Raw genomic sequence first — 14,154 nt, 5'->3', positions numbered from 1 at the left:
GGCTCAAACTCACAGACCGCGAGATCATGACCTGGCTGAAGTCGGACACTCAACCGACTGCGCCACCCAGGCGCCCCAATTTGTAATTTTAGATTATACTGTTTACTCATTCTTAATTCAACGAATATTTATAGAGCACCTACTACAGGTCAAATATAGGTGACAGAGCAGTGGACAAAGACAAAAGTCTGCGCTCATAGGGCTGACATTCTGCTCTGTGTGAGTAGATTTTACAAGTTTTCCTTCAAGCCATACTTACCGCATCGCCCAGCCTCAATAATAGGTGCTGTAAGATCAAAAGGTCTCGGCAGATGAGGAAGCGAGTGCTGGCAATTTTGCACACACCTCTGCACACAATATATCCTGCTGTGCTGCCACCATATAGCTGGGAAAGATTCATCCGAATATTCAAAGGCTGAGCTATGATTAAGAGGAAAAAAAAAGGAAAAGTTAGAAGAAGTTAAATTGCTTTCTCTAAATCAGAGACATGTTTGCTTTTTGTCATTTACCTGGATTGAACCCCTTTTCCATTTCTACTTCTGTCTCGTAATCCATCTCCCGTAGAAGTAGCCCAATGGCATGGACTGGGTTCTTGATCTCTTGTAGCTTACTGCAAATATCCTCCATCACATTTTCTCTAGAAGGACAATTAGAAAACCATTACTACTGAGAATATGTAACGCAGACTGTTTATGTTCCATAAACTAAATGCTCTACGAAACGGGAAGACCAGCTACACAATAAAGAAATGGAGATAATCACTCTGGCATATAAGATACCTTTACTTCATACAGAGAATTTTTCCTCATTTTTTCAGAAATGACAGAAAATGAATGTGAGAAAATACTTTTCTGTTTTAGAATTCATAGCTTAGTTAGTAGTTTAACTGACCATAACTTATGAGTTAGCTTCCAGATCTGAATTCATATGTTAGATTTTGCTTAAAAGGGGAAACACCTATTTAGAACCATGACAGCTCACTTTATCCATAAGCCACTATTGTCCGTACTTGAATGTACATTAAAAACCTGACACTGGCACTAAAAATTGCTGAATTTTCATTAGGAAATGCACTTTACCCTAAATTCTCCTTACACATCAATAGTGATCAAATCTTCCAGAATCTGTTCTGCAGCCTTTTCTGGAGACTGTAGGTTGTAACAACTCATTTCCATCATTACTGACATGTCCATAGTTACTGACTCTCCAATCAGCCGAAGGCATTTTATAAGACACATGACGTCCCGAGCAACTTCCACATCTGTAAGAGAAAGTTAATATTCATGACTCAAGCCAATGAAGAGCTACTGATTAACATTATACTAAAATAAAATATTAATAATTAAATGCCAAGAATCTATCTGAAGTCTTAGAGATGCTTAGGTCTCTTCAGTTTTCCTTATAGCATCTATATTGTGGTAAACTGACCAGGAGAGGTCATAGTGGCAATCAATGTTTTTTGCATCCAGTCGAAACAAAGCACAGGGTTCATGTAGGAAGGGGCTAAATATGGACACAGTAATTATTATTACCATCAGATATGGCGGCCTCATCCTCGGCCAAAAGGTCGTCATCAGGATGGAGATACAAATGATCCACTAAGGAGGAAGGCACAAGGAAAGACAGGTACCCCTGGAAATATAAATCTTCCAGTTATACTTTTTTTCAATTAATGTTTATAGGTGTAAAAAAAATTGAGACCAGATTCTTATCAGCAGAAAATACCAGACAAATCCAGGCTGAGGGACACTTTATAAAACAGGTATGGTCTTCAAAAAATATCAAGGTCATGAAAGACTAAGAAAGGTTGACAAAAGCCCTAGATTAAGCTAAATGAACATGACAACCAAATATATCCAAGATCTTGGATCAGACCCTAATCAAGAGGAAAAATTATGGGCACAATTGGTAGAATCAGAATGTAACTGTATGATACAATATCAGTATCGAGTTACCTGATCTTTAAATTGTGCTGTGGTTACGTAAGGATACTCTGTTCTTAAGATACGTGGTAAAATATTTAAGGACAAAGGGGCATAATGTCTACAACTCCCAAGTGGCCCAGGAAGAAAAAAAACGTATAGAAGGAAGGAAAGCAAATGGCAGTTAACAAACGATGACTCTGGAAGAAGGGTATACAAAAGTTCTTTGTGCTATTCCTGTAGCTCTTTAAATGTGAAATCAATATATAATAAGATAAAATAAAATGCAAGAAAATTATAAATAACGCAGGAGACTATCTAAATAGAAATGAACTAGAATTCTAAGAAAAAAAATACAAAGTCCTAAAAAGCTAACTACAACATACAACAGACTGATACTCTGAAAGATCCACTGCATCGTCTAAAGGATTAGACGATTAAGGATTAGCTTTAGCTCCCTTACTTTTTTTTTTTTTTTTTTTTTTAATTTTTTTTTTTCAACGTTTTTTATTTATTTTTGGGACAGAGAGAGACAGAGCATGAACGGGGGAGGGGCAGAGAGAGAGGGAGACACAGAATCGGAAACAGGCTCCAGGCTCCGAGCCATCAGCCCAGAGCCCGACGCGGGGCTCGAACTCACGGACCGCGAGATCGTGACCTGGCTGAAGTCGGACGCTTAACCGACTGCGCCACCCAGGCGCCCCAGCTCCCTTACTTTTTTCAGTAGGCACACCATGTTTGTGTGTGGATTCAAATGCAGGGCAAGAGGATGAGAGAGGGCTTCTTGGTACTGAAGACAACAGGCATAGAACTTGCACCAGAATTCCTGTTGTAAATTTCGAAATTCCTCCTGGGAAAATTCATACTCTGTTACACTTCCTTGGAGCTGGCAAAGAAGAAGACAAAAAAGAAACTGTTAATACCATTTGGGATCTTTCTCCTCCAAAACCTAACTGCCTAATATCATTTTACTAAATTATAACCAAATGAATATCCCTTAGGCCTTACATGCCATAGATTATATATATATATATATATATATATATACATTCTCTAATTAAAAGGTTTAAATATTTATACTTCCTACTAACAAGGTGCAGTGAACTATTTGAACCATTCCCCAGTACCAATCTACCCTATATCAAGAAATTATCATTTGTTCTCTACCCAAACCTCACCTCACTTTCTTTTTTTTTTTTAGTTTTTTTTTTTTTTAATGTTTATTTATTTTTGAGACAGAGAGAGACAGAGCATGAGCAGGGGAGGGGCAGAGAGAGAGGGAGACACAGAATCCGAAGCAGGCTCCAGGCTCTGAGCTGTCAGCACAGAGCCCGATGCGGGGCTCGAACCCACGGACTGTGAGATCATGACCTGAGCCGAAGTCGGACGCTTAACCGACTGAGCCACCCAGGTGCCCCCCTCACCTCACTTTCAACAGCTAAAGTGACTTCTTTCTTCAGTTCACTCCAGGAAAGATCTAAATTCCTCTCAGTTCCTCGACAGAAAATCTAAAATTAAGAGAGACATTTTAGAGACATTTCATCCAAAACTGAATGAAAAAAACTTCAGTTTAGAAGGCATGGAGGCAACACGTAACTATACAATAGAAACTGAACATGCCTAAAATACCCATCTACTTCTAATGCTGTGCAAATAATTTCTGTAAGTAAAATCATAGCAAGTTTAAAAATCATTTCTTTTTAAAAAATTATTTGAAGAATATTTATTTATTTTTGAGAGAGAGAGAGAGAGAGAGATAGAGCATGAGGGGATAGGGGCAGAGAGAGAGAGGGAGACAAAGAGTCCAAAGTAGGCTCCAGGCTCTGAGGTGTCAGCACAGAGCCCAATGTGGGGCCCGAACCCACGAACTGTGAGATCATGACCTGAGCTGAAGTCAGATGCTTAACCAACTGAGCCACCCAGGCACCTCTGAAGTCATTTCTATAGACCAGAACGAACTATAGATGTCCATGAATCTGACAGAATTATAACAGGATACATTTGGATTACTAAAAAAAGCAAAAAGCCCTGGAAAGGCCATTGCTTAGCTGGAGGGAAGTTATAAAATGATGTTAAACACATACTCCGAGACTGGTATAAAAGCAAGCCAGAGTAGTCATGTGGCTGGCCACTCTACTACGAATGACTCTCCTAAAGGAAAGCATTTAATAAATGTCTTTAGTGATTGTTTAATATCTCCATGTGCAAGAGGTATCATAAGAAATACACATTTAATTGCTGTTAACAAGGAAGAAGGCTGATGAGAGGAAAAGAAAAAACACCTTGGGGGCACCTGGATGGCTCAGTCAGTTAAGCGTTTGACTGTTGACTTCGGCTCAAGTTATGATTTCATGGTTTGTGAGTTCCAGCCCTATGTGGGACTCTGTGCTGACAGCATGGAGCCTGCTTGGGATTCTCTCTCTGCCCCTCCTCTGCTGGAGTGCTCTCTCTCTAAATAAACTTTATTATTATTTTTAAATGTTTATTCATTTTTGTGTGTGTGTGAGAGAGAGAGAGAGAGAGTGCGTGCACATGCAGGGGAGAGGTAAAGAGAGAGGGAAAGAGCAGATCCGAAGCAGGCTCTGTGCAGAGAGCGGTGAGCCCAAAGTGGAGCTAGAACTCACGAACTATAAGATCACGACCTGAGCCAAAGTCGACACTTGACCGACTGAGCCACCCTGGCGCCCCAATAAACTGATAAACTTAAACAAACAAACGAACCATCTCGGAGAGAGTGATCATGTCACACTGAAGTTCTATCAGAGAGAAAACAGAAAACATGTAATAGCCAGATATTTAAGAATGTATGTAACAGAAAGGTCAAGGGTCTATAAACGGTATCACCTGAGAGAAAGTTAAGGCACTGCGTGTACTTGGAGAAAGACAATGCGGAAAGATTCTTGAAATATTTGAAAAGTTGCTTTCTAGAAGAGAGACATGTTCTATGAAGTTCCAAAAGAAAGAATTCACCAAAAGGATGGGGACTAAATTTGATCCAAATGGGAAGAACCTTTAAATTATACAGCTCAGGAGCAAGAACTCCACAAGAGCCAGTGAGAAACTTGTCACTGGAGGCAGAGACAATTAGAAGCTGAAAAGCTGTCTGTTAAAAGCCTCAGAAGGTGTTTCTTTGTGTGGAGGGTCAGGTTAGGAGATTCTAAGGGGTCTTGCAAGTCTATGAGTGATTATCATATTTAATTAATTTATTTTTAAATGTTTCCTTAAATGTTTATTTTTGAGACAGAGAGAGCACATGAGCTGGGGAGGGGCAGAGAGAGAGAGAGACAGAGAGAGAGACAGAGAGAGGGAGGGAGGGAGGGAGGGAGAGAGAGGGACACAGAGGATCTGAAGTGGGCTCTGCGCTGACAGTGGAGAGCCCGAGGTGGGGACCAAATTCATGAACCCAAATTCATGGCCTAAGCCAAAGTCAGGTGCTTAACTGACTGAGCCACTTAGGAACCCCTATTTATTTTTGAGAGAGAGAGAAAGAATGCACATGTGTGGGCACCAAGGGACAGAGAGGGAGGGAAAGAATCCCAAGCAGGTTCCTTGCTGTCAGCACATAGCCTGACTCGGGGCTCGATCCCATGAACCACGAGATCATGACTTGAGCCAAAACCAAGAATTGGACACTTAACCTACTGAGCCACCCAGGCACCCCAAGATTTTGTTTTTAAGTAATTTCCACACCCAATATGGGGCTCGAACTCACAATCCTGAGATAAAGAGTTGCATGCTCTAGTGACTGAGTCATTCAGGTGCCCCACTATTCTATTTCAAATCCACGAACTAATTGGCAATTTAAGGAAGCCTAAGTGACTTTATTTTTTTTTTAATTAAAAAAATTTTTTTGAATGTTATTATTTTGAGAGAGAGAGACAGCAAGAGACAGACAGACACATGGAGTGTGAGCAGGGGAGGGGCAGAGAGAGAGAGGGGGAGACACAGAATCCAAAGCAGGCTCTAGGCTCTGAGCTGTCAGCACAGAGCCTGACATGGGGCTCTAACTCCCAGACCGCGAGATCATGACCTGAGCCAAAGTCAGATGCTGAACCAACTGAGCCACCCAGGCGCCCCTTTAATTTTGTTTTTGAAGTTTATTTATTTTGAGAGAGAGAGAGAGGGTGTGCAAGCAGGGGAGGGGTGGGGGGGGGGGAGAAAATCCAAAGCACTGTTAGCTTGGAGCCCAATGCAGGGCTCAAACTCACAATCTGTGAGATCATGACCTGAGCCGAAAATGAAGAGTCAGATGTTTAACTGACTGAGCCACCCAGGTGCCCCTCTAAGTGACTTTAGGGTAAAGAATCTTTTTATAAAGCATTAAGTATCTCTTAAGCCATGTGACTTTGAAGATTCAATTTTCAGATTTTTCTTGAATCTGAACATGTCAGACCTCCACTGTATTAACAAAAAGGTAAATGTAGAGTACTATCAAAACTAACGAAGAAAACATTTTCAATTTCTTTCAAGTACAGAGATTATATGCAGTATAGTACGGTATCTTTTTACAATAGTGTAAGCACACATTTCTCTTTCAACTACTAGTATGCTTCAGTAGTCATTGGGAAAGTACCCACAATTCTACCTTCCTGTTGGGAGTCTTATTTAGTGGAAAAAACACACAAAAAAATTACACTGACATTTATAAACACACGCATATGTAACTGCAAAAATGTTTGTTTTGTGTATATAAAACAAAAGTTAATAGTAATTATTAATTATACAATGACTATACAAGAGACAGTCTTAAATAAACATTAAATCTTTTCTTGCTGACCTGTAAAGCTTTACATAAAGCTGCATTTATGAATCGTCCTGGTGTAAATAGAGTCTGCAAATACATCTCCTGTTAGAACAGTAAAACAAAAATTAGTATCATCCTAAATAGGTAAAATTTGGAAAAATTTGAAGGAAGAATTAATCACATTAGCGCCAACACTTGAGTTTCCATTATAAAAACATGGCCCTTCTGTATTTCAGCAATACCAAGTACTAGAGCAGTTCTATATTTTCACATTAAGGAAGAGACTACAGTGTGTTTGAGCCAACTAGGCATACTATAAGGAAATCGGCGTATTCCTCATGGAGTACTTTACTGGGTTCCACTGGAAAACATAGCTTGTGAAATGCCAGCCTTATATGGAAAGGCGAACACAGGTTTATTGGTGATACACACTGGTAAGAGAAGAATTAAGCTAAACTGGTTTCTCCACCATCCATAAAGTACTCATCTTATGTCTCACATATAAAAGGAACCAATAGGCATTACATGTAAAAACAAACAAAAAAATGCAATAAACTGTCACTACTTGGAAGATTAAGTAGAGAGAAGAAAAACGGAAAGTCTTAAGTTGCCCAAATTTCACAATTCAGATTTGCCAGGAAGTAGCAAATCGGACTAATCTTCACTCAAGTTTCCTTCCTTCTCCTGGGGTTCTGGGGGGTGACCCAGGGCCCATAATCTTCTACGTCATTTAACATAAAGGCATCAACTGATGCCTTTTTCTCTTCTTCTTAACCTGAGGATATCTCTGAAAAATAGGGAGACTGGCCTGTTTTGCTCTCTACTGAATTATCATCTTTTTAAAAAGAGATTTCATGCCCAGTGTGGAGCCCAATGCAGGGCTTGAACTCACGACCCTGAGATCAAGACCAAGGCTGAGATTAAGTGTTGGGACTCTCAACCCACTGAGCCACGCAGGCACCCTAATTGCATTTTAAAGTTATTTTCCTCATAGCATATACTGTTACTAGAATTTATTTGATTTCCAGCTTATATGCATGTACCAACATGGTTATAAACACTAGTGGACACCTAGTGTTTATGCCTACCCAGGATCCATTACCCTTCTTTTACTAACAAATCCCTACCTTCCTCTGGGGGAACCATTCCTCCTCTACCCATATTCCCCATACTCAACTGACTTCACCACCTCCACAAGAACAAGGTGCACATTGGACATGTTTCTCATGCTAAGGCAGATTATTCTATTCTTTCTGATCAGAGTGACTGTGTCAGAAATCAGCACACTGCTCAAGCCAGGCCAATGAGAGTCTACTTCAGGACCAGGGACAGTGGTTCTCCCTCTTCTCTGGGGTCCATAGAATGCGTAGTTCACACAATGCATAGGCTCAGGGAGCCTGCCTGAGAATAAACCCAACAAGAAGGAAAACAAAATACAAAGGAGAAATCAAGCCCTGAAGGCATTGTGGCACTGTTCCCGCCTTGGGTGAAGCCAGGTAACTCTCCATTTCTCAGCTGCACAAATATTTTCCTTTTAAGCTTAATTCAGTTTGAGGTGGGTTTCTTTCACATGCAGCTGAAAGGATTCGGACTAATACACCTGGTTCTTCTCAAACTAATGATCAGGGTAAATCATCCTCTTACATAAGACTTTAATGTTGCTTACTCTGGGGTCTTGATCATCTCTGATAATGATCTCTTCCTCTGGCAGAGAGTGCATAAAAACTGAATTCCATTGACCTGCAACATTACTATAGGGAAACAAAAAAGGCCATCAGTCTACATAAAAATGATGCTGTTGATCTACTGAAGATTTCAAAATAAATAAGTAAAATTTATTGTCAACAGTCTGGCTTTATAGAAGTGCTCTTACCAGTTTTTTTTTTTTTTTTAATGTTATTTTCATGTTTATTTTTGAGACAGAGAGAGACAGAGAGAGAGAGACAGAGAGAGCACGAGCGGGGGAGGAGCAGAGAGAGAGGGAGACACAGAATCTGAAACAGGCTCCAGGCTCTGAGCGGTCAGCACAGAGCCCGACATGGGGCTCGAACTCACAAACCGTGAGATCATGACCTGAGCCGAAGCTGGACGCTCAACCGACTGAGCCACCCAGGGGCCCTTTAATTTTTTTTTTTTTTTAATGTTTATTTTTGAGAGAATGTTATTTTAAAGTAATCTTTACACCTAACATGGGACTTGAACCTACAACCCCAAGATCAAGAGTCCCACGCTCCACTATGCCGGCCAAGTGTGCCCTTGCTCTTACCAGTTTTAACAGGCATCTTCCTGAAATGAACACTCTAACCACAAATCTACAAACAATAGCTAACTTTTATTTTGCATTTACTATTATTAGATATTATGCTAGGCACAGTTAAGGATATTATTCTTATAAGCCTTATGGTAATTCTGAAGGACGTATCACCCACATTTTGTAGATGGGAAAAGTAAGGCTTTGTCACAGCTAAATTTCACAAGTGGACTCAAACTCTTATCTGATACCAGATTCTTTGCTTATCACCACTTTGTTTGAATGCCATCTATAAGGAGTACGCTCATATTATCTGAGATGTGGCTCAACCATCTGGGGCAACTATCCCTATAGTTCTAGTCTAGAGTATAGGACTGATTATGAGGGATCCCTAAAGTTCAATTAGTTTAGTTCCAAAGACATTAAGCTATATTCCAGGGAATCCTGCACAGGGTGTTTTAGGAGTATGTAAGTGTCTGATTAAGAAATTTTTTTCAAATGTATTTTGTAGCTATTAAAACATTTAAAACTATTATGCACATTAAAATATTAGAGACCAAATATATCTATTATTAGAGATAACCAACAATAACATTAAATTGTGTTATAATTTTATTCTCACAAAATACTAGTTTTATATATTGGAGTTCATTATCTTTTGAAAAAAAGGGTTTCCTGTTTAAAACAAAAAAGTTTGAGGAGCACTATACTTGTGCAATCAATTTCTCTTATGATGAGAAAATTGAGAACCCAAAGGGGCTGCAGTATCTTTTGGAAGTTGTGGGTACTGGAAATAGTCTGCTCAGAAGCAGAGTAAACTCCCAAATTAGAAGTATTTTAGATAGGTGCTATTGCTCCCAAGAAATATGGCATTTTATCTCATTCCAACCCTAAGAATCCTTCATTTTGTTCTAAAACCGAAAGGTAAGAAACATCACAAAATGTAAAAGGAGGAATTTTGGAAAATAGTTAACAGTAGGCAAACCCAGGACTGAATCCTTTAAATGCAAACACTTGACTTCGGTTCTACATAACAAGCTCTCTTGCTTTCTTAGAATGGAACCCCTAGGGGTGAGGCTAGACGACAGAGGAAGTGATCCATACTGCTCAAAGGTGATGTATCTCACAACAGTTTGGTTCTCAGCATCATGCCACAGGGCCCAGATATCCGTTGAGGTTAAGGCAAAGTCAATCAGTGTCTCCTAGGAGGAAATGTGGGGGAGAGGGGTTAAAATATGAAAGAGGAATAGCTTACAGCAACTTAAATTTGTATTAATAGGAGGTCAAAAGCATAAAAACAGAAGATAGTACCACACGAACTTGGTAAAACTCAAATTAAATTTGGTCTGCATCTATCAGTAAATATTTCATTTTAAGATTTCCATCCCTTTACAACATAGTTAAGTCAGCCAATTCTTTCTTATACTTGAGTGATATGCAAAGGATGATCCAACCTACCTGAGAAGTGAAAACGGACGAAATGTGATCTAGACTATAGCGGTTATTCTCAGTGCTCACCAGTTGGAAAATGCAGAACTGTTAAAACACAAATTAATAATTCATAACTTGAAAAAAATCAACATGCTACTTTTCTAACAAGTTATGAGCATTCAGAAACCAATTATTTTTTTAATTAAAAATTTTTTTTTACATTTATTTATTTTTGAGAGACAGAGAGAGAGCAGAAGTGGGGGAGTGGCAGAAAGAGAGGGAGACACAGAATCTGAAGCAGGCTCCAGGCTCTGAGCCATCAGCAAAGAGCCCGATGCAGGGCTCGAACTTGCGAACCGTGAGATCATGACCTGAGCTGAAGTCGGACGCTCGACCGACTGAGCCACCCAGGCGCCCCAATTAAAAAAATGTTTTAAGTAGGCTCCATGCCCTGCATGGCAAGAGCTCCATGCAGGGCTTGAACTCATAACCTTGAGATCAAGACCTGAGCCGAGGGGTGCCTGGGTAGCTCAGCAGGTTGAGTGTCTGGCTTTGGCTCAGGTCATAGTTCATGGGTTCGAGCCCAGAGTCTGGAGCCTGCTTCAGATTTTTGTGGCTCCCTGTCTCTTTGCCCCTCCCCTGCTCGTGCTTTGTCTCTCTCTCTCTCAAAAATAAACATTAAAAAAAAAAAAAAAAAAAAAAAAAGACCTGAGCCAAGATTAGGAATCAGACGTGGGATACTTAACCGAGTGAACCACCCAGGTGCCCCTAGAAACCAATTTTTATAAAGCTGTGGTAAAATACACATAACATTTGTCATCGTAAACCGCCCCCCCCCTTTTTTTTTTACCATCTTAACCATTTTTAAGAGCACAGTTCAGTAGCATTAAATACATTCACATTATTGTGCCACCTATATCCAGATCTTTTCTCATCTTGTAAAACTGAAACTATACTCATTAAATAGCTCTACACTCCCTTCTCCCTCTAGTCCCTTCCACCCACCATTCCACTTTCTGTCTCTATGAACTTGACTGCTCTAGGCACTTTATATAAGTAGAATATTAACAGTATTTTCTTTTTGTGACTTCACCTGGCATAACATCCTCAAGGTTTATCCATGTTGTAGCATGTGTCAGAATTTCCTTCCTTGAGGCTGAATAATATCCCATTTTATGTATATACCATTTTTGTTTATTCATTCATCTGTCAAAGAACACTTGGGCTGCTTCTACCTTTTGGCTACTGTAGATAGTATGATGACTATGGGCGTACAAATTTTTTTTTTTTTTTTTGGACTGTCTACAAGAAAACACTATCTTTTAAGTAAGAAAGCGCATGCGCATGTGAGCACAAGCAGGGGAGGAACAGAGGGAGAGAGAGAGAATGATAAGCGTGGAGCACAATGTGGGGCTCAATCTCATGACCAACCACGAGATCATGACCTATGCTGAAATCAAGAGTCGGCGCTTAAACGACTAAGCCACCCAGGTGTCCCCAAATACGTCTTTGAGACCTTGCTTTGAATCCTTTGGGTATATACCCAGAAGTGGAATGGCTGGATCATAGATAGGATAATGCTACAATTAGCTTTTAAAGGAACTGCCATACTGTTTCCCACAGTGGCTGCAACATTTTACTTTCCGTCACCAGTGCACAAGGGTTCCAATTTCTCCCTATCCTTGTCAACACTGCTATTTTCTGTTTTTTTGGGGAGGATAGTAGCCATCCCACGGGTGTGAGGTGGTATCTCATTGTGGTCAGAAGCCTGTTTTAAGTTTATATTTTTACCAAAGTGCCAGAGATAATTTAAAACATATGCACAATACAAATCAACACTAGTTAACTTCTACTAAAAACAAAACTCTGTAAAATAATTCAAGTGTAGTATTTAACTCTATTGCCAAAACAAAAAATTTCAAACTCAAAAATGATACTTTATGGATATTTTAAGTAATTTTTTTGGAAAAAGAAAATTCACTATAAACTGGTAAGAGTGACAATGGTTCTCTCTTTATAACACAGAAGTTACTAAAGGGTAGTACTAAAAGAAAAGTACACAGGGGCGCCTGGGTGCCTCAGTCGGTTGAGCGTCTGACTTCCGCTCAGGTCATGATCTCAGTCTGTGAGTTTGAGTCCTGCATCGGGCTCTGTGCTGACAGCTCAGAGCCTGGAGCCTGTTTCAGATTCTGTGTCTCCCTCTCTCTGTGACCTCCCCCGTTCATGCTCTGTCTCTGTCTCAAAAATAAATAAACGTTAATAAAAAAAAAATTAAAAAAAAAAAAAAGAAAAATATACAGAGAGTCCCTTCTGAGAAAAAGTTGGAGTGTATGAAATACAAAAGATATATGCAGTGTTCATATTCATCCTAGTCTAGAGCTGTATTTTACAAGTTGCAGATCTCAACCTGTTAGTGGAATATAAATCAATTTAGCAGGTCTCAACCAGCATTCAAACAACAAGAACAACAACAACAAAGTATCAAAGTTCATCAGTTCATCACTCATAGTAAAGGTAAACATGTTTCATATATTTTTTTTTTGTTACATATTTTGTAACAACATATTTTGTATACACATACACCACAATATGTGTATAGTAGATAGCAGAACAAGGTATTTCTTGTTGGAAAAATGCTGGCCAAGCATATAGTGCTTCTCAAATTACCTGTGGTAAAGGACTAGTTTTTTGTTTTATTTAATTTCCAACCTGTTGCAGATTGATACTTTATTTATAACATACAGGAATCTTGAATGTGGATGTCTGTAGCAATGTCAAACCACTATAAAAGTATCTGAAAGTTCACTCTCATGTTCTGTAGCTATCTTACTGCAAACTGGTAAACAAGAATTTGTGGCCCAGGACCAGTCTGTGGACCACACACCATAGTCTACAGGACTTCTGTTTGAGAGTTGTATTAAGGTCTTAGATGGAATACAGACGGCAGCTTGTATCATCAATGAGAACAAGATCCTGGAAATAACCGAAGTAATACACTTACTAAAGAATTAGAATCCAAAGAACCAAAGGAAACACCAGAAATAAATGAATAGGAATGGATATAAATATTAGAGACAAAGGAAAAATAAATTTCAACTGTGCCTATTAGAGGAAAATACAGGCTGAAGAGCAGGATATGTGTAGGGGGAAAAAAAAGTCTACAAGTTCACCATAACATGAGTAGGTCTAACTGCCAAAAAGGTTTATCTGATTTTAGGCTTCATTAATAGAATCATAATGCTCAAAAGAAAGGAGATAACAGCTCTGCTCAATTTCACACCACTCCTACACTCAATTTTGAGTCTTTTAGAGGAGTGCTTCTCAAAATGTAGACCATAGACTATTTCAGGGGATCAGTGAGGCCAAAACTCTTTTCATAAGAATACATTATCTGCAATGTCTGTGTTGATATTTTTGCATTGATGATGCACAAGCCTAAATAAGAGGGTAAAATTACTGGTGCCTTATAATGAATCAAGGCAATGGCACCAAACTGAACACCCTTGCATGAGCAAAACACTCAGTACTAGAAATAGAAAGGAACTTCCTCAACATGATAAAAGGCATTTATGAAAAATTCACAGCTAATGTCATACTCAGTGGTGAAACACTGAAAGCTTTCTCCCTTAGACCAGGAACAAGACAAAGATGCCAGCTCTTCCCACTTCTATTCAATATTGTACTGGAATATCTATCCAGGGCAATTAAAAAAAAAAAAAAAAAAAGGCATTCAGTTGATTCAATTGGAAAGGAAGTAATAAAACTATCTTTATTTGCAGATGAGGTTATCTTGTATACAGGAAGTT

At 39.3% G+C, this 14,154-nt stretch overlaps 2 protein-coding genes across 2 annotated transcripts in view; one reads left to right on the top strand and one right to left on the bottom strand.

Moving 5' to 3' along the window:
* The window catches only part of FAM180B (family with sequence similarity 180 member B), a 336,925-nt gene that overhangs the window by 193,657 nt on the left and 129,114 nt on the right, over positions 1-14,154 (top strand). The gene's annotated exons all lie outside the window — the stretch shown is intronic.
* Positions 1-14,154, bottom strand: part of NUP160 (nucleoporin 160) — a 52,048-nt gene that overhangs the window by 26,158 nt on the left and 11,736 nt on the right. The window contains exons 8-17 of the mRNA XM_081790262.1: positions 10,376-10,453; positions 10,022-10,119; positions 8,333-8,417; positions 6,700-6,768; positions 3,347-3,430; positions 2,638-2,808; positions 1,533-1,632; positions 1,096-1,261; positions 510-637; positions 260-420 (exon numbers count right to left, since the gene is read on the bottom strand). Of these exons, the coding sequence (XP_081646388.1) occupies positions 260-420; positions 510-637; positions 1,096-1,261; positions 1,533-1,632; positions 2,638-2,808; positions 3,347-3,430; positions 6,700-6,768; positions 8,333-8,417; positions 10,022-10,119; positions 10,376-10,453 (1,140 nt within the window). The remainder of the gene's footprint in view (positions 1-259; positions 421-509; positions 638-1,095; positions 1,262-1,532; positions 1,633-2,637; positions 2,809-3,346; positions 3,431-6,699; positions 6,769-8,332; positions 8,418-10,021; positions 10,120-10,375; positions 10,454-14,154) is intronic.

This window comes from Panthera onca, chromosome D1 (genome assembly GCF_046562875.1).
Source record: "Panthera onca isolate mPanOnc1 chromosome D1, mPanOnc1 haplotype 2, whole genome shotgun sequence".
Lineage (NCBI taxonomy): Eukaryota > Metazoa > Chordata > Mammalia > Carnivora > Felidae > Panthera > Panthera onca.
Note: the sequence above shows the minus strand (reverse complement) of the source record. Positions and strands in the feature narration are given on the sequence as shown.